This window comes from Oreochromis niloticus, linkage group LG7 (genome assembly GCF_001858045.2).
Source record: "Oreochromis niloticus isolate F11D_XX linkage group LG7, O_niloticus_UMD_NMBU, whole genome shotgun sequence".
Taxonomy (NCBI): domain Eukaryota; kingdom Metazoa; phylum Chordata; class Actinopteri; order Cichliformes; family Cichlidae; genus Oreochromis; species Oreochromis niloticus.
In genome coordinates this window covers 33,839,128-33,860,415 of record NC_031972.2, presented here as the reverse complement: position 1 = coordinate 33,860,415, position 21,288 = coordinate 33,839,128, and the positions used below count along the sequence as shown (strand labels likewise).

The 21,288-nt window shown below is 39.6% G+C and overlaps 1 protein-coding gene across 2 annotated transcripts in view; it reads left to right on the top strand.

Moving 5' to 3' along the window:
* Nucleotides 1-21,288, top strand: part of dcc (DCC netrin 1 receptor) — a 324,319-nt gene that overhangs the window by 256,352 nt on the left and 46,679 nt on the right. For both annotated transcript variants that reach the window (XM_025909079.1, XM_019361335.2), the window contains exons 22-25: nucleotides 6,198-6,263; nucleotides 16,717-16,873; nucleotides 18,880-19,103; nucleotides 19,426-19,542. In XM_025909079.1, the coding sequence (XP_025764864.1) occupies nucleotides 6,198-6,263; nucleotides 16,717-16,873; nucleotides 18,880-19,103; nucleotides 19,426-19,542 (564 nt within the window). The remainder of the gene's footprint in view (nucleotides 1-6,197; nucleotides 6,264-16,716; nucleotides 16,874-18,879; nucleotides 19,104-19,425; nucleotides 19,543-21,288) is intronic.

Here is a 21,288-nt window from a genome sequence, read left to right as displayed (position 1 = left end):
ATAAAAGCGGGAGAGAGGGGAGCTTTTATAATTATTAATCTAGACATATGAGAGGTGATGGGAAAGATGTGTTTACTACATTTAAGTTCATCAAATTAACTCAGGCATAATTAATGCGCTGTTCACAGGTTTCTATTCATCACCAGCAACAAACAGTAAGCAGAAGAGCACACGGTGTTAATGAATCTGCAAAACTTTTATTTCCAACACTAAACTTTGTTATCTCACTGCAGCCTGGAGAGCATTTCTTTATGTTGGATTTTATTTGTAATGAATGTTGGTATCAGTCCAAAACAGATTCTCAGAAACAAAGACAGCCACTGTGGCCCACTGGTCAGTCAAGTCCCATTCTCAAAGTTCAGACTCAGTGCTTTTTGCCTTTGTCATTATTAATTTAAAACCAGACATGATGAGCGAGGGGAGGATCTGACTGAAAAAGCTTACATCACATTGTTTGTGGTGTACATGATGAAGTCTCTTCTGCTTTATTTTTCTTTTTTAACATTATAGAGTTATATGGATGCTGAGGAAGGAGTAGCTAGAGCGATCGAGCTGGAAAGCATGTGCAGCAGGTTAGGGGGGGTCAAGGATAGAGATGGAAACGTATTGATGAGTGAAGAACGTGTGTTGGGATGCAAGGAGTACTTTGAGGAGCTGCTTGATGAAGAAAATGAAAAAGAGAGAACAGATGAAAGACAGTTATTGAATCATGAAGTGTAGCGTATTAGTAAGGAGAAAGAGAGGGCAGCTATGAAGAGGATGAAGAGTGGAAAATCTTGGTTGGTCCAGATGACATACCTGTGCAGTTATAGAGCTGTGTAGGAGACAGGGCAGTGGACATTTTAAACATATTCTTTAACACATAGAACATAGGTGATGTTCAGAGCTGTAGTAACTACAGAGGGATAGATTTGATGACTCATAACTTGAAGCTATGAGAAAGAACTGTTGAAGCTTGGTTAAGTAGTGAGGTGATGAAGCCATGCGACTTCATGCTTGTGAAAAATGTAGAAGGTCTGAAGAAGTTGCACTGTGTCTTTTGGGGATTTGGAGAACGCAGCTGATAGGGTGCTAAGAGAGGAACTGCATGAGGAAGTCAGGAGAGGCAGAGAAGTATTTAAAGGTGATACAAGACATGTACAAGGACAGTGCCACAGTGGTGAGGTGTGGTGTAGTAACAGATAGGTTCAAGGTGAGGGTGGGATTATATTAAGGATCTTCTCTGAGCCCCTTCTTGTTTGTTATGGTGATAGACATGAAAATGAGTGTCAGGTTTACAAGATGATACTGATATCTGATATGAGGTGAAGGTGTCAGAGTTGAAGATGCTAAGACTTTAACTGCAAGTGACCAGAATAGACAGGATAGGAAATGAGACCATCAGAGAGGCAGCTCAGGTTGAGCATTTTGGACACAAAGTTCGAGAGACAAGGTTGAAATGGTTTGGACACGTGCAGAGGAGAAACATTGGATATAATACACAAAGGATTTTGGACAAGAACAAAACAAGAGAGAAAGAAAAAAGGCACACAGAAAACACCAACACCAAACACCAACTTCCTCCATGAGGACACGAAGACTGGAAACAGTCATCTGTTAAAGTAAAATGTGAATATTCTTTCAGAAGTGCTTAATGTTGTACTAAAGTAAAAGTTTAAAATTTTTGGACATTTCTCACAATGAGACTGACTTCAGTCTTTATCACAATAATAATCAGTTAAACATAATAATTAACTACAAAAGTAAGCACACTCATATTTGACTGATTAGTTCAGTGCTTTGCAGAACGATGTGGCATCATATAGGCATCGATGCATTCTTTGCCCCATTGGAACACCACCTATGTCCACTGAGTCGCATCATTCAAATGACTGGATTGAATGAAGGCTGAGGTCTCCAGTTGGGCTTTCTTGAGTTAGTCTTTAACTGAAGAGGGCATTTCACCATTTTCAAGGACTGGGCTCCCATGGTGTGTTGTTATAGATAAAAAGAACTGCATCAACTTTGCACTTCTGAAACAGATAAACCACCACTGAGCGTGAGCTGTGATTGGCTGCTTTAACAGCTTGCTGCTTTGAGACTAGATATGCAATAATCTCTGTTCATTGTTCATGTTCATTGAAAAGTTTGTTTAATTTGATTTTGATTGATTTCACAGCTCATATCAAAATATTTCATTCAGTCAAAAACAAGTTATATGCAAAGATTTGGTTATTTGCATGTAACCTGTGGTTATATGCAAAGAGCACACCCACTGTTAGATGACTGAGAGTGTTATTTTAGTTGGTTGAAATCATGTTTGCTAGATTAGCCAGGTTCATGTTTAATGTCTCAACATTAGGTTTGGTCAACATTCACTGTCCCCAGTTGTTCTTAAACCTTTCGGCTCCTCCTGTTAAAGGTGGCCACTGCCTCCACCTCACCCACCCATTGTGTCCTCCTCTGTCACATCAACCACATATCCTCCTTCATTATATCCATGAACCTTCTGTGTATCCCTGTATCTTTTCTACAGTATTTTTCTCCAGCTAGAACTAGAAAAGATTTTAACAAAATGCCAAATTGTGTGAATCATTATTTAAAAGGTAAAATCTTCTAGTTTATGAATATATGCCTGTTCAGTGTGTGGTTAAACACAAATCCTTAACCCTAGATGGGTTGCCAATAAACTGATGTAGGTTAATGAACTGGGCTGTCCTCCAGTCTGACTTTCACCAGATTTCCAGTACTTAGTTCAGTGTAACAGAAACAGAACGGACCTCAGACCCTCTTTGTCCTGGGAATTTTTAGTGCATCTGGACTTAAGTGCAGCGAAGCGCTTTAGGCGTTGGGACTTAGCTCATGTGTCAGGGTGTTAAATGGTGCTGTTTGTCACTGACAGTTGTGTGTATGTGGTATGTGCACATGTACACTCTGTGGTCCCTCTCCATATAAATCAGAGGTGTTGTCAGGGGAGGAGGGAAGATTGATGCCTGGCCCTGTTTCTGTGGACCTTATACTCTGTAAACACATTTACACGCTTTCACTCACACATAGCCATAAATACAATCGCACTGGCAGACTGAAGAAAAAGAATTGATTAAAGATTTTAAAATCCTACTTTAATGAAAACTGGGTTGTGTAGATTGAAAAACACAAACAATTCCAACATTTTTTATATTTCAACAAACTGAAAGTGAGCCTGGCTGCTGCTGCCCGATGGTACCAGAGAAAGAAATCAGCTTTTAAAATGTGACTTTAAGTGAATTTGAAATATGGGGGTCTGTAGCTTCAGTTTCCTGATGGGAGCGACAGTGCTGAGGTTTTGAAAATCTCTTTCATCAGTTTCCAGTCTGTCTTCTCTGGCAGCCCGCGTGATGATCTACTTCCTCTTTAAAGTTCCTCCTCAGTGCTCCGCATTCACATATTGGCCTCGCCTGCTGCTTCATAAACTAGGGAAAAAACACAAAAATGACTATTCAGAAACATTTTTCACCAATGTAGTGGTCATGCAAATGAGGCAGACTATAAAAGCGACCCATATAAATGTATTGTTAAGTCAACGTCTTCCATCCACATCCATTTTGGAGCAACACCTAAAATTGTATACCCAAAAGAAACCACACTGAGGAACACTTACTTTATGAATAAAAATTATCTTACCTCAGCAAAAATATCCTACATTTCCTTACTCAAGTATTGGCAACACAGATTGAACAGCAGCTTTTTTCATTTTAAATAACTGTCTGTGGCCGTGTCTATACATACCAACTACTCTGTGGAACAGTACACAAAACTGCCAGCACTGAATTCTCATTACATTACTAATAGGGGTGTAACCTGCCAGTATATCAATATCATTATTGGCACCAGCTCTAAAAAGTTCCTGTTGGCTCAGCCTTTACTAGATATTCAAACAACAGTTGATTATTTGACAAATTAGTCTTTTAAATATTTTCCCCACAGTGTAGTTTAATAATATGAAGAACAACACAAAAATTAGACAAAGAATTGGATGATATAAGCACATTTTACTTGAGCTGTGTGCCTGCATTGCTCTGCCGTCATGAGAACAACTTAGCTGACTGCATTGGTTTTGTAGCTAATAAACACAGGAACTGACTGTGTCCATACACAAACTTTCAAAGCTATGAAAATTACAAAAACAACATATAATATGTCAATAATAGAGAAATGCTGTTAGATTATCTTTGTATAATTATCTTTATATAATTAAAGTATTGATTCTGTCTGAGCAGTTCAGAAAGTGAATACTATTGCATATAGAAGACTGGGTTCAGGATTACCATCTACATTTATTTAACTCTGAGGCAGAAACTAAGTCAATAAACTGGCTTTAGTTGGCTGTTTCTGATGTTCTTAGTGCATCAGCCAGTGAAGGTTACATTCTCTCGTTTTTGTGGATTTGTGTGGTGGATTTGATAGGTTGTTTTGCATTTGTGACACTGATTAGGCTTTAGGCACTGGAAATGACAATGTGGCAGAACATTTTGTTTTAAGTTGTTAACTTTAATCAGAAAACGTAATGAGAGTCACACTAAGTGTAGAAGTTTAAATTTTGAACTTTAAATTGTCCAATGAGAGAACAATCATAGAGAACTTTTTTGTCCTTTACCTAATCTGCCCGATAGTTACATCACTGTTTAGTAAGATGCAGTTATTTGAGATACATGAGTCCCCGAATTCAGAAGGATCCCAGATTGCGAGAACTTGGTGACATTGGCTATGTCAGTGTCTCCCAGTTTATCGTTTTTTAATTCCCTGCATATTTGTGAAGACAAGTATTGTCTTTCCAATTTTGTTCTATATTGAAGTGGTAAATAATCATTCCAAAAATTCCTCGATCCAGGTCTGGAATGACTCCAAAAGTCAAGTCTTATTCAAACAGGTCTCGAGACCGAATGGTGTTGTGTTCAAATTTTTCAGAAGGAATTTCAGGAGAAATATCTGTCGTTTTTTAACAACAGCAACCCCTTGGCAACATCCGAACCCCCCTGTGATTGCTTTGGTCACTTGCAGATTGCCTTGGTTACCTTTAGTTTCCATGAAAGACGCCAAATTGTTTGCAGACACTTGCTAACTAACCATTGAGCGAAAGTGCAACTTGAAAAAAATAGTGATACAAACTAGAATTGAAGAACTTGAAGGTCAACATTTTATTTTTCCAGTTTGTGTCACACTCTTAACAGGTTCACTATTGTATAGTGAGTACTTGGTAAATGATTGCAGAGAAGTCTGGATAGCAACCAAAGCAATCACAAGGAGCTTTTCAAGCTGTGTATACCTCTTTGTGACCAAGACGTGTACAGGGACAGCAAGCAAACACTCACCAGCTGGTCGAGAAATACATATTTACACATCCCTAGTAAAGGGTGGTTACCACTGACGAGTCAACTGGTCTTTGCACCTGGGGCCTAAACCACTTCTAAGCTGGACCAAGCCCCACATTCGTTAAAATTTTATTCATATCTTTCCATAACTTTTGGCGTCGTCTCAATGAATGTCTGCAAGTAATACACAATCCAACAGAACAGCTCTCTAGCCACTCCTTCATAACACCAACTGCATTGGGCATAAATCCAGGTTTCAGAGTGTAAACTGGCAAGCATAGATAGCAGCATCATTATTTACCCAGAAAGCAAAAAGTTTATAATACCAAATGACTTTAGGTATAAATCTACTTTGTGTTAGTTAATTAAACTCCATTTTAGAACATCTATCATGTTAGCACAAAAGTAATAAGAACACATACACATGGACCTCTGAAAGACAAAAAGACAAAACAAAAACAAAAATCTAAGCCTCTTCAAATCAAGTTTAAGTGGATGATTTAAAGCTGCTGGCTTTGCCATTTTGATGATCCAGCCTTGAACCACTTCAATAACCATCTCCAATTTGTCTGTATGTCGTTACTATGGAAACCATTCTAAACATCCAATCCAGTGTCAGGATCCAGGTGGGTGGATAAAACCTGAGGATTTGGTCTAAATGCACTCTTAGGAGAAAGTGCACACACACATACACAGAGAGCGCATGCACAACATGACATGTGCCTTAGGACGGCAATTTATTTCCTAAGAAGGAAGCAATCTCTCTGTCAGATTCAGGTGTTCCATCCACAAAATTACTCTGAGCCCATTTTCTCTTCATTTATCCCTTTTCCTTAGTGATACTCCTTCTTCTTTCTCGCCTTTCAGGTCGAGGAGGAGAACACGCCTACTGGCCATCTGACACCAACCCAATTGACAGGAGCAGCATCAACGGTAACAGAAACTCATCTTCTGGATCTTCTGCTGAGTCTGTCAGAAAGCAGAATTACTTTTAGGTTCATTATTTTGCTCGATACAACAATGAGACTGAATCTCCTGAGAGCTGAGCTGGCTGTGTGTGCATGTCTGTTGTGATACTCTTGCAGCATCATCAGCTCATCACAGCCGCTCAACTGATTCCTCTAATCACTTGACTCAGTCATGTCTAAACTTACTTTAATAAGTCGCTCTGTCCTGACGAGGAGCTCCAGCTCGCTGATTTACAGTCGGTGAGCATCGCTTCCTGTTCGCCGTCGCATCGCCCGTGGCAGGAAAATTTAATTAGATTCACTATCTCGTCATCAATCAGTGCTTCTATAAAGTGGAGGAAAATAATCATCTTTATGGACAAACAGGATTAAAAGAGTGGGGTGGCATATAAATCTTCAGCTTGTAGTTTTTAATATAATGACAACAACAGCAGCGTTATTGGACTGATTTGACATAGAGAAGAAAAGGATAGTTGCCTTTCATTTCTAATTAAAAACAGTACAACTAACAATATTAAACATGTGAATTATTTATATTCCGTGACTCTAACACTCTAATATTGAACACAGCTGTTTGTCTGTACTTCTAATGATAATGAAATATTGTCATCCTGCCGTGGTTTTTTGTTTCCCCAGAAAGTTAGCATGATGAAAGCGAGGCAGCATTTGTTATGTACGTAACTGGCATTGTTCACTAAAGAGCTGTCAACTGTGAAGCATCAGTGTAGTCGATAACAGGACCTTATAACCACAAGTACTTTAAAACTTTCTCCTTGATGGTTCATTTTAGGTCCCAGTCAAAACAGCCTTGATACCCTGGCAAGCGCTTGTTGACCAGGTTGTGGGTGGCTGCGGGAAGCTGAGAGTTGTTAGATGAAAAAGCTTGCAAAGAGGTATATGGTGCTGCACCAGCAACTTCTTCAGATTGCTTTGGTCACAAATAGACTGCCTCAGTCGATTGTAGTTTGCATGGAAGATGCTGGCCCACTACTCACAACAGGAAACAAAGAACATTCGTCTTTGAGACTTTGAAATGAGGTCTTCTGAACATTGTCTTGGTTGCAGTGGTATGGCACAGCTTTTACTTTGTCCAGCTTGATTTGCACTTTTCACAGTTTGACTAATACTCAGCAAAGTAGTTAGTGTGTCCGGGAGCATGTTGACATCTTCCATCTTAGCATTCTGCTAATGACCAAATGAAACACAAGGAATTCTCTGTTGTAGCACCTTCTTTGCGACTGATTTCACTTAGCGGCAGGCAACAAACTTGAGCAACAGCTCGCAAACCGATCAAAGAACATACATTTGTCCATAGCGACTGGAGGTTGCCAAGGATTTGAAAGACAGTCCATAAATAACTGAGGCTTTTCACATACCCAAAGTACTAGACTATCAAAGACAAAACAGTGATTTTGTCAGACAGCTATATTGTTACAAAATTAGGACTTATATTAAATATATTAAATATTTTATATTATATATTAAATATTAAAATAAATTGGAAATCCCTACGTTTTCAGCATACGCATTCATGTTGAAAACGTAGGGATTTCCATGTTGTTGTGAGGACACTGCTTTTAGAAGCAAAAGCAATGCATCCGTTCCACACACACACAGGAAAGCTCAATATGCAGCAGAGCTGGTTACGGAATGTGAAGCTTGATGTTGAGTGCAAAAGTGCACTTCACACACCAGACGTGTTAGTTTTGGCAACCTTACAAATACACTACTGTTAAAACCAGCGGGACAGTCTGGTTCAGCCTGGCTCGCCATGTTTAAAACACTTTAAATACCACTTTTAAAACCCCTGGGAGAGTCTGTACTCCACCGGAGAGCATTTAGACCCAGCTAATCCAGCACCTGTGTAGTAGCAGCTGTGCATGACAGGAGAGCTGACTGCTGGAAGTCAAAATCATCATTTTAGGGTTTTGTGCTGCTTGGTCAACTACTGTTTGATATTAAACACATAGAGAGATTGATTTTTTTCCGACTGCACACAATAGCTATGTTTAATACAAGGTGACTCTAATATCATACCAAGAACATCAGTAATGTCTATAAAGCAAATTTACTCATGCAGTCTGCAGTATTAATGCCACTTCTACTAATGCATATAAAAATACTATATATGCTGTAAACTACGCTACTACTGCGACTAATAATGCTGAAACCACTATAAAAGCTAAAGCTGTGGCTGACGATATAAACCATGGTCGTAATCATAATCATTCTTTCCAAGCTCCTTAGATAACTGTCCTCTCACGTTTCTGCTGGAGAAAGACTGTTACTCCTCCTCCACTGGTAGGTCAGAGGTCAGGGTCTATATCTGGTCTCACTGTCGGGCAGCGTGTGTGCTTGTGTGTATCTGAAGATGGACTCTGACATTTTGTCAGCGCAGTTGCTGCTGCTGCTGCCGGAGGAGATCATAAATCCGTCCTCTTTGACCTCCGTCCCCCTCCGGCTTTATTGTGGGTCGAGCAGGTCGCGGCCTCGTTCATCAGCTCAACGGTATTTCATCTTTAACGCGGTGTCGTCGTTTACGTCGCAGAGCTCCCTCTCACTTGAAAAATGAGCTTGAGGAGAAGATTCACCTCGGATTCTTTTCATTGGGCCACAGCTCTGTAGGTCTGACAGCTTCTGTGCAGTCTGATGTTCTGATCCACTGACATTGCCTCAACCGAGCGAAGACCTCCAGCGCTGCCACTCATTCACTAAAGTTACTCAGTTTTCTCTTCGTATCTCTTGGGAAGTAGATGCTGGCAGTTGTCGGGGATGAGAGGTCCATACCTCTCCACTCACAGTGCCAAGCTATTAAATTTAAAAATATCTCAGTCTTAAGTGAAGGGAAACAGCATCTCAAGAGTTTTAATCAAAAACTTTAACTTCTTCATCTTTTATAACCCCCTGTAGCTTCACTTAAGTAGCTCAGAAATTTTCACGGACATTTTCTCTCTGCTCCTCAGAAAAATGGCTTTCATGTTTATACATTAATGGAAAGCATTGCATATTAATTTTACTAGTTTATATTCCTAAACTGAGAGATTAACATATTTGCTCATATGCTAATATGATGAAAATACTGAAAACCTAAACACACCAAATTGTTGGGAAAAGTGTTGGATTTGCAGGTGTATAAACCAAAGTATTGGATGAAAAGATTTGTAATGTTGTCTGTGCCACACGCAAAGTTATTTCTGTCCATATCTGTGTGTAAGGTCAATCCATTAACTGCTGAGATGTTGCAGTTTTTTTACAGCATGTGGTTTCCATAGGATTCAGTTAAGGATCCTGCAAAAGAACCGTTCACGTGATACAGGTTTTACATTAATCCAATCCAATCCAGTTTTATTTATAAAGCACTTTAAAATACCCAGCACAGGAACAAAGTGCTGCACAGAAAATACATTAAAACAATAGAATAACAGAAAACAGCAAAGATAAATAAATAAAACACATAATAAATAAAATTAAAACAGCCCTATATTAAAATAAAAAACAAGATAAAACAGCATCAAATCACCTAAAAACAACTGAAATAAAAATAAAAATAAAATAAAAATAAAAACCAACATCTCACGTGGTGTCAAAGGTCAGGGTAAACAGGTGGGTTTTCAAGAGTGACTTAAAAACAGGTAAAGAACTGGCCTGTCTAATCTCTAAAGGAAGCTCGTTCCACAGTTTTGGAGCTGCTACAGCAAAAGCACGATCTCCTCTAAGTTTACGCCCAGTCCTGGTAGATTCAGGAGCAGCTGATCAGCTGACCTGAGAGAGCGGGTGGGTGTATTAGGCTGTAGCAGCTCAGAGAGATAAGATGGGGCGAGGCCATGGAGAGCTTTAAAAGCAAATAAAAGAATTTTAAAATGAATTCTAAAAGAAATGGGCAGCCAGTGAAGTGAAGCTAAAACAGGGGAAATTTGCTCAAACTTTCGAGTGCCAGTTAAAAGACGAGCTGCGGCATTTTGCACCCTCTGTAGATGACTAATATATGATGCACTGACCCCAATATAAAGTGCATTACAGTAATCCAGTCGAGTGCTAACAAAGGCGTGGATCACTGTCTCAAAGTGCTGCCGTGAAAGAATTGGTTTTATTTTTGCCAGCTGAGGTGAAAGAAGCTAGATTTTACCACTGCCTTAATCTGATTTTCAAACTTCAGATCACAGTCCACTTTGACCCCCAGGTTTGTGACAGTTGGCTTAACATACTGGGCCAAGGAATCTACATACACATTGGGGGTCTCAGTGGGGCTACCAAAAACCATTACCTCTGTCTTTTTATCATTGAATTTTAAAAAGTTAACAGACATCCAAGCCTTAATGTCGTCGAGACACTGAAGTAATGGCTGTGTAAGGTATCTGCCTTTTTTCTTTAGAGGGACATAGATCTGACAGTCATCAGCATAAAAGTGGAAAGCAATGCCGTGCTTTCTCAGTACAGAACCAAGAGGAAGCAGATATAAAGAGAAGAGGAGGGGGCCTAGAACTGAGCCCTGTGGGACACCACACAAGAGAGGAGCGGAGGACGACACATAGTCACCGAGACTGACACAAAAAGTTCGCCCCGGCAAGTAGGACCTAAACCACTCCAGTGCTGTGCCCCTAATGCCCAACCAGTGCTCCAAACGAGAGAATAAAATGGCATGATCCACAGTATCAAACGCAGCTGTCAAATCTAAAAGCACAAGAACAACACAGTCCCCAGCATCAGTTGCTAAAAATATGTCATTAAAAACTTTTAAAAGGGCTGATTCACTGCTATGAAAGGGTTTAAAACCAGATTGGAAAACCTCTAACACATTTTGCTTTTCCAGGAAGGCCATTATTTGGCTGTAAACTACCTTTTCAAGAATTTTAGAAAGAAAAGGTAGTTGGGAGATAGGCCTGTAATTTGCAAGAACCGTAGGATCAAGAGCAGGTTTTTTAATCAGGGGTTTGACTACTGCATGCTTAAAATCTTTAGGGACAACGCCTGACATCAGACTATGGTTTACCAGCTCAAGAACCAAAGGACCAACTGTAGGTAACACCTCTTTTAAAAGTCGAGGAGGGACAGCATCATTTGGAGACCCTGCAGGCTTAAGACGACCAACAGTCTCCTTTAGAAAGGACAGAGTCACAGGCTCAAACCTGTCAAAGACAGCAGAGCAGGAAACAGAGACTGAGGGGTCATGAGCACAAGGACAGATTTGAGCCCTTGTGGAGGAGACCTTCTCAATAAAAAAGTGTAAAAAATTAACATCAACCCTTAATTAAATACTGAGGAGGCTTCAGTAATAATTTTGTGCACGCAATTGGACTCTATGATAGTATTGCGTTTGTCTCTCTGCTGGTACTGAGGACAGCGCTGCTTTATTTCTCTGAAGTTTTTTAATGCTTATTTATTCAATTTTAAAACTTAACAAATGAAAAAAACCTGCTTGTTCATGAACAGTGGCAGGAACATAGTAAAAGTAGGACAAAATGTTATCCAATATGATGTTATTGTGACTGACAGTAATGTTCAGATTAAAGCCTCATTGATGTGTATACTCTGGTTTCTCTACAGAGATTTTTTTCCCCCCTGGGGTGGACCTTGTCTTTGATTTGTCCCTTCGGTGCTACAGTGCTTCATGCTCCAGTCTACAAAGAATAAACTTTAAGCTATAAAATAAAATTAGTCGGAATCACGCTGCATTTTGATGTCTTTGTTTGCATTGTCATCTTTGTAGCTGCTCAGTTTCGTTTCCCTGCTGGATTTCTGGGCTTTGCAAGGATTTCTGTGCTCTCCGTCGCCCTTGTGTTGATTTGTTGGTGTCATTGTGGCTTTAAACTGACTCAGCTGGCGAGAGTTTGTGATTTATTCTACACAGTTTCTCTGAGCTTCTGGGCCTGTGCTACTTTGCTGAAGGGCATCTCAGTAGAGGTTGTTACCACTCTTGTTATCATCAGTAACATACATTTTGCTCGCGGGTCAGTTTTGACTTCCTGTCAGTTGCTGCTATTGTCACATCTGTTTGTTATTTAAAATTATGTCCTCTTTTTCTAGTTTATACTCAATAAAAATGTAATTTATTGTAAAAAAAAAAAAAACCCAAACTATTACTTTGATGAAATACATTTTTGCCATGATCTTTCTTAATCTAAAAAGCTTTTTTAAGATGAAATTTAACAAGGTGCCAATAAGCGGCTGAGCAGAAGACTACTATTCAACTAACTAAAATCAAATCTTTGTCTCCACGGTTACCTTTAGTTAACATCAGATGACACAGTTCTTTCCATTAAACATCCAAGGAATTGTTCAAGAGTTTTAAACCTTCTTGCACATGTTGTCATTAATGTATAAATAGGAACAAGAAAAACATTAATGCTATTCTGTACAAACTAATCTACTCTGTCATGTAGCTACATGTGTAGGCAGTGATATAATGCACACAAGTTATTTACCTTGTGGGATCAAGGTATTTTTCTCACGGACATGTCATTGTGGGAACAAGTTGTTTATCTTGTGAGAAACAAATATTTTATGTGTTCACAAAGCTCTGTTTCTTTTTTGAGAAACAAGTTGTGAGTACTGTGGGAACAACGTATTTCTCTTGTGAGAAAAATTTCATTATGTTGAAGGAACTTGTGGAAAAAGATGTTTTATCTATTGGTCGAACCAAATTACTTATCTCGCGGGAACAACTTGTTCATATTGTTGGAACAAGTATTTTGTCTCTCTGTTTGACTTGTGAAACACGTGTTTTAGCTCTTGGCTCTACAAAGCTGTTTATGTTGAGAATGGTTAAACTTGTGGGAACAAATGTTTTAAGCATTTATCCAGCTTGTGGGAACGAGTGTTTAACCAAGTAATTGGCGAATGCATTAGCATAACAGGAAAACACCTGAAAGTTACCTGAAGTTTAGCCAACTTGTTCCCACAACATAAACATCTTTATATACCCAAGATCTATCAAATATTTTAAGTTAGCAAATGACTCCTACTGATGGCAGTTCTGTTTTTTCATGCTAGAGTAGCATGAATTTAATTATGTGACATTGTTAGGTGTAAATCAGACCTAATTAGCTGAGTTCTCTCCATTTTGTGGTCGCCGAGTTCATCTGAAGTGGGTGGATAAGTGCTAAAGAAACAGAACTGTACCACATCTGCACAAAAAGCAAATGCTGATTAACAGGTGATGAAGGAGGGTAGGTAAATGACTTGATTTAAATCATTTTTATCTACACTTTCACATGTTTAACTTGTCATTTAGGAACAATTGTTATCATTTTTAACCACTGGGGAAAAATTCAAAGCAATCAACGTGGTTGCAGTGTGAGTGAGGTGAAGGTACTGTCATCAATCACAAGACTTTCAGGACTTTGTAGATCTGCTATTTTTTCATTTGATCTTTTGGACATTTTATTGTCAGATTTTGTTTTTAGTTAGTTTTAATCACCAAAACTACTTGGTTTGGATTGAAATGCACATTTTTCACACAAAATGTTAGAAGGTAAGATTTTCCACAGGCATCCCTATCTTCTTACCACAGTGACAGATCCTGGTCAGTAGAGGATTGAGATCACGCTGCCTGTATATAACCCATGAATGTAACTGACGTTAACCATTGGTTTCTGGACTCTACATTTTGAAGCCTCAACATTAGCGTTTCACCAGCCACCACATTTGATTTTAGGAGCCAGATGTGATCACATGTGTAGAATAAAATCAAGCGCTAATCTATCAGTTAATGCCAGCAGGGGTCTAGTACATGTTTGTGGTAGACAGTAAAAATTCTACAATTTTACTCACAAAAATTGAAGCATAATCTTCCTTGATAGCACCAAACAGGAAAACATTATATTTGGCAATCAGATCAATTAAAATACTCTAAAAGGCACAAACAGCACACATGAATTCGCTATTGCCCTCTCTACAGCATGATTGTACAGCTGTTATAAAGGTCATAAAGGTCATACTGTCCATAAAAATGTACGTGCTTTTATCCATCCATGAAACTGAGCATTTTAACAACCAGCGTCACATGGCCACTTGAGGATCTGCAGTTTTCAGACCTGAAGGCTGACGCTTTCGTCAAAAAAGAAGTTGAACTGTCATCATTTGTTCTGGTGACATCAAAGGTTGAACTTAGTATATTTTAATTACCCCATAACCTTTGCTCTCGCAAAACAATGAAAGCAGAAGCTGCGTCAGCTGACGCTCAGAATTCTGTTTGAAGTTAAATAAAGCATTAAAAAAGAAAAAAAAGGAAGAAAGATGATGAAATTGTACTTTAAAAAGGAAAAGAAGGTGGTGTTGTAGCCTCTGTGCTGTGGCCGTAAGCTTTGATGGATTGTGGTTTTCATTGACAGAGACAAGCAAATGGAGAGAGAAGGTGAAAGAGGAAAAGTGCCCTGCTATCTCTTTCCCTTTGTCTTTCTCTTTGCACACATTTCTCTTGATATTCTGTTCATCCATCTTCTCCCTTTCTTTTTCTTTCATTCTCTCTCCCCTCTCAGTCATTTTATTGTCTCTCCATTCCTGCGTTTTCCTTTCCTCTTCTCTTTCCACCTCTCCAGCTCCTCCCTCTTTAACACACTTCCCTCGCCTCTGCATTTGGACTTCATGCCCCTTATGTGTTTCCTATTTTCTCCCTCTCTCTGCTCCAAGGTCGAGTTAATGAATGACAGAGCGTGTCATCAATTCCCCTCTTTCCCTTTACACCTGTCATACACTCATACACACACTGTGTATTGATCGGTAAAGCAGCAACAGCCGTAGCTTTGTGTTTTCAGTCCAGTCAAACCACTATGGGGTTCTTCTTTTTCCTTTGTCTCAATTTTGGGTATCGTGGAATAACATATATTGGTTACACAACTAAAACAGATATGGAAATGTGACTGTGGAGCAGTTAAATGTAGCAATTTGCCTAATTTGTTTCGGTATATCAACGTAGTATGGTTACCCTTCCCGTTCTGCTTTCCACATGATATTAAGAAAAAGGTAAAACCAAATTTAAATTTCAGTAAAATTCAATCTTCCTCTAATAGAAAAAAATAAATGATTCAGTTTTATTATCATGTTTATCTTCATATGATAATGTAGAAATGCACTATAAAATATTTTATAGTGCATAGAGTACTCACAATAGCCCTGTGCATTGACAACGATAATGACAATTAAAATAATGTGAATGGTATCGTAAGTATCATGTGCCATCTCACTTAGAAAACAAAGTTATGCACTAACTAACTAATTACCTCACGCAGCTTCAATTTATATAATTTGGTTGATTTTAACACTGTCCTGAAAATGTCCAGAGCAAAAAAAAAACTCTTCCAGCACTGTGTTGAGAAGTAAAGCATGGACTCCGAATAGACAAGACATATAACAGTCATGTGAAAGGTGCTATGAAGTATTAAGTACACCCCATGATTTAATAGCTTTACAGCCATTTTCAGCAAGAATCGTTTTCCTGATGACTTTAGTCCCTCACATTGTTGAGGAGGAATTTTGGATCAGTCTTCTTCACAGCGTTGCTTCAGCTCATTGAGGCAAACTTTGGTCTCGTCTGTCAAAATCTTGAAGAAATCAAGAAATCTTGTGGTTTATTCAAATTAGAACCTTACAAACCTAAGCTGTGCTGCCATCTTCTCCTTAGCTAACAAAAGGGGTTCTCCTCGTAATCCTTCCAGACAAGTCATACTTGTTCAGTCTTTTTCTAATTATACTGTCACCATGTGAACTTAGGTTGAATTAAATTGAATTGAATTGAACTGTAAATAATCTTTCTCATTGGAGAATGATGGATGTCAAATTAACCTTCTCTGAATAGAGCAATAATTGCTTCTCTGAATACTCCTGATCAGCAAACTGCCAAAACGTCTGCATTTATTTAGGTGCTAACACTTGCTGGTGATCAGTTAATCAAATTCATTTGATTAGCAGCACTTGACTGTTACCCTAACCCTATGGAAGCGGTGATAGTGTACTTTGTTTTTAATGGGATTTCATTGAGTTCTGTGAAAACTCTCTTTTTCATATTTAAGCACCTTAAGGCAGCTGTTATTGTGAGTTTATATAAATAAAACTGAATTGAATATAACTGTGTCATCAGCAGTCATCAAAATGTATGAAACAGCTTTTTTCTTCTGGTGAAATCTAGTTGGTTTAATAGATCTGTTGAGGGGAAAAAAGGTAATTAGCATGAATGATTTGCCTGAGATATTACAATATATAGAGAGAATTTACTGTCCCAATTTTAATGTTGGCTGCAATCAAGCATTTTAGTAGGTGAAGGTTTCAGAAAAAATGTTTCTTATACATAATGAATTCACAGTAAAAATGGCATAAACTTTATAAACTGATGTCCTATTAGTATATGCATTTTGAATATACAGATTTCAGTGTGTATTTATTCATGTTTCTAACTTCTGCCTCTCTTCTTGTATATATTCCAGAGTCTCCCATTGGTCAGATGCGTCCCCCTCACGGCACCCCTCAGAAGAACAGCAACCTTCTGGTCATCATTGTGGTTTCTGTGGGAGCCGTCACCGTGGTCGTGGTTGTCATCGTGGCCCTCATCTGCACACGGCGCTCCTCCGCCCAGCAGAGGAAGTAAGATGTTTCATTCATCTGTGTGATGGCAATAAACGGCTGTCACTGTAATGAGGCAGATGGTTAATGAGCTGCCCTGCATGTCTTGTTTTTTTTTCACAGAGATTTACTTTGAAATTAATGTCCCTGCCAGCTCACACAGGTCTGAATATATGTACCAAATCACAAATAACCCAGCCAGCAAAAACCTCAGCTAGACCTCTCCGTTTAGACTTTATCGTCCCAGGAATGTCAGTTCATCAGGTTTTAACGTTATTTCATTGTAGTTTTTTTTCTCATACTTTTCTTTTTATAAACACGCTCAAGAGGTTTTATTTACTGTTTCAAAACCACCTATTAGAAGTCAACTCATACAGATGACTTTTGTTACAGCAGGAATGGCAGTCTGCCTTTAAACTCGACTTCCAGCCTCTTTGAACCGATTTGTAAGAAATGCAACTGTGTTTGCATTTCCATCCCCCAAATCAATATGTCTTCCACTGTGGGTGCATCAGTGATGGTCGACCACTGCAGGCACCAAGATACATCACATTTTCTGTGGCTACTTCACAAAACGCCACCAGATGTCAACCTGTAATTGTAGCGTGCTCCACTAGCATTAGTGCTAACCGACATCATGCTATAGAACATATAAAAAAGATCGATGTAGCTGCTGTGACATCACTCACTGGTTAAGGTCTTTGTGAAGCGCTGTGAAGCCCACCTGTTTGGATCGCTGGATCCCTGGAAGTTCTAGTTGGAGCCACTTGTACTTCCAGTTTCGATGTCAAATCTTAACACACCAAACGTCGACCGGAAGAAATCCTCTCAGGTCATTAGTATAACTAGCATCAGGATCATACCTTTAACTCAGTTCTATCGTTGTCAAAGGGAAACAGTATTCCCTCCTGATACTCACTGTATCACCAGATGTTCTCCCTCCACCTTTGTTCTGTTCTCCCAAATTAAACAGACAGAAGCTAAAGGATGGTGGTCCATTAGATATGAAGGTACCATTATTAGCCTGCCATATGTGAACACACACAAATCCTAAACAAAGATAATCAACCACTCGGAGGACAAGAATCAGTGTGGTGGTGTCATTGGACTGCTCATAATATCAGTCTGGAGAAAGTTCAGAGTAGAGGCGTTGCTTCTTTGTGTCAAAGGAGCTACTTAAGGTGGTTCAAGCATCTGTATCTGGTCATGATGCTTCCGAGGTGCCTCCCATTGGAGCTTTTCAGAGCACACTCGACTGAAAAGAGACTCAGAAACCAGTGGGGAGACTATGAAGTCTGTATGCCTGGGAATTCCTCGGGATTCTTGCAGGAAGAACTGGAGAATGTTGCTTGGGAGAAGAATACCCTGCTTAGCCCACTGCTACAGGGACAGAACTTCAGATAAGCAAAAAATAATGGATGGATGAACAATTTCAGTCCAGTTTTTGTTCATGAAATTATAATTTCTATTACTTTTCTTAGTTTTAGTCAAAATGATTATTTATATAGTTCATCAAATTAAAATCAGTGTCATATAATACACTAATAAACTGGATTCATTTCATCTTCCTTCCTTTAGTCCACCTTTATTGTAATCCTGTTCATGATCTCATATGGTGGCTAGGAGAGCTCAACATGCTGTATTAAAAAACCAAAAACATCTTTAATGATTTGAAACACAGGAAAACCCCTCAAAAATACAGCCACAAATAGAAATGATTTGTTGGTTCATTGAGTTTCTGTATAATTCAATTTATATTGTCAGTATAATTTCATAATTCTCCCCTTCACATTTCAGTGAACATAATCTTGTTTCACAATCTTCAAGAGTTCAAGGCACTTCAAGACATTAAGCCAAAATTCGTTTGAATTCATACTGTTTTATGATCCAGATGATCAGATTTGGTTACAGGTGGGGAATTCACAGCCCTCTCCACCTCACAGTACTTTCATTTAGTGGAAATAAACGCTGATGGATGGAGTGTTTTCTTCTCCTGACCCTCCTCCCCGGTGTGTTTCTCTGTGCAGGAAGAGAGCAAGCCACAGTGCCAGTAAGAGGAAGGGCAGCCAGAAGGACCTGCGGCCTCCGGACCTCTGGATCCACCATGAGGAGATGGAGATGAAGAATATGGAGAAAGCTCCCAGCATTGCACCGTCTGGCCACGATTCACCAATCCAGTCCTGCCAGGACCTCCCCCAGGTGGCACACAGCCAATCGGAGAGCCAGATGGGCAGCAAAAGCAGCCACTCAGGTACAGCTCTGATTCTCATTTACCAATCAATTTAGTATATAATGTGTATAGCAAAGCCTCATTTAGTTACACTCATATTTTTTAAGTGTTTAATTAGATATAATGTTATAGTTCCTCTTTATTTAACATCATTACATTTAAGATAAATGCGTTATGAATCTTGGTTTAATTAGCTGTGTAAACAGGCCTAATTAATAATGATAAAAACACAAAAGTATCAAATAAAGGTCTTTTCCAAATGGAAAATGGAGCACTAAGCCTAAATCCTAATCCTAATGAAGATGTCTGAATCCCTGATTGGGTTTTGATTGCGATGTTCCAGGAGCAGACGCTGATGAGGTTTCCAGCAGTATCTCCACTTTGGAGCGCTCCCTGGCTGCCAGGAGAGGAACTCGAAGCAAAATGATGATTCCCATGGACTCGCAGCCGAGCAACACACGTAAGTAATGCAACAGAATATATGGATATTGCTACTATGTCTGTGAAGGTTCTCAGTCATCCAGGTCATCGTAGTCTAAGGAGCTTGGAAAGAAAAGCGTCTGGACCTCTTTAAGGGGCTTGAAGACGTTTCACCTCTTATCCGAGAAGCTTCTTCAGTTCTAGGGTCAAATGATGGCAGACAGTTGGTGTCGTAAACCACCTCTTCTGTTCGTAGATGGTCGCTCACAGTGGAGATAGATGGCTTCTTTTACTCCTCTTTCAAACCATCTGTCTTCTCTGTCCAAAATGTGAACACTGGCATCCTCGAAAGAGTGACCTTTGACCTTTAGTTTGTGAAGTGGCTGTTTGGTCTCTCCAATGTAGAGGTCTGGGCATTCCTCGCTAAACCCTCGTGTGGCTGTTTGGTCTCTCTGCACTGGAGAGACCGAACAGCCACTTCATAAATGCATGGCACAACATAGAAGAGCCACCTCCACGGCACAAGACTCAGCGGTCCATCTGCATCTAAAGGACAAAGGTCACTCTTTCAAGGATGCCAATGTTCACATTTTGGACAGAGAGGACAGATGGTTTGAAAGAGGAGTGAAAGAAGCCATCTATGTCCACTGTGAGCAACCATCTTTGAACAGCGGCGGTGATTTACGACACCAACTGTCTGCCATCTATAATACAGTTCTGAGATCCCTTCCCAGACGCCTTAACACCCACTCACATCCTGGGCCATCTCACCTCAGGAAATCACATGATAGGGTGGGGCTAGGTTTCACAATGAGCTCACCCGAAACCCTGGCTGATTGTGACCTACACCCGTTTTCACACCTTGGCTCATGTGATTAGGTAGAGGATCATCAGGGGGTCCATCGTCCCTCTCGGGGGGGACACTCCCACAGGGCTTAAATCTGGGACTCTCCACCATTTGACCCTTAGAACTGAAGAAGCTTCTCGGATGAGAGGGGAAACGTCTTCAAGCAACTTAAAGAAGTCCAGACGCTTTTCTTTCCAAGCTCCTTAGAATATTGCTACTATGACGCTAACCTTTAATATGTGAAGTCCCATTTTGAAGCATTTTGGTCTCTGCCATGGGTTTGTTTGATTGTTTTTTTTTTTTTTGTATAGCTAGAAATGCTAACTTGGTTAGCAAGTTGGATCCTAATAACTGTACAGGTAAAACACATATATTGCTAATATAGTACTAGACTTCTCTGAGGTCTGCTCATGCAGTTAACTTTACCACAAACCATTTTATTTGTCAGATAATTGCATTAAGGATGCCCCATAATAATAATGGATTGGATTTATATAGCGCTTTTCAAGGCATCCAAAGCGCTTTACAATTCCATTATTCATTCACTCTCGCATTCACACACTGGTAGAGGCAAGCTACAGTTGAAGCCACAGCTGCCCTGGGGCAGACTGACAGAAGCCAACACCAGTAGGCGGTAGGGTAAATTGTCTTGCCCAAGGACACAACGACAGGACAGAGAGCCCGGGGATCGAACCGGCGACCTTCCGGTTACAGATGCGCTTCCCTGCGCCACGGTCACCCAGCACTAGAGCACTAAAGGTCCAGTTCAGTGATTCCAATTAGTCTAATTGAATTGTTGGAATCACAGACTGTATATAAATGATGAACATAGCTTCTGGGAGATCCCCCCCTGGTTTATTGTAAAGCTTCAAATGTGAGGCTTTTTTTCACTCAATGAACACTCAATGAACATTAACCAAATGTTTTTACTTTAATTAG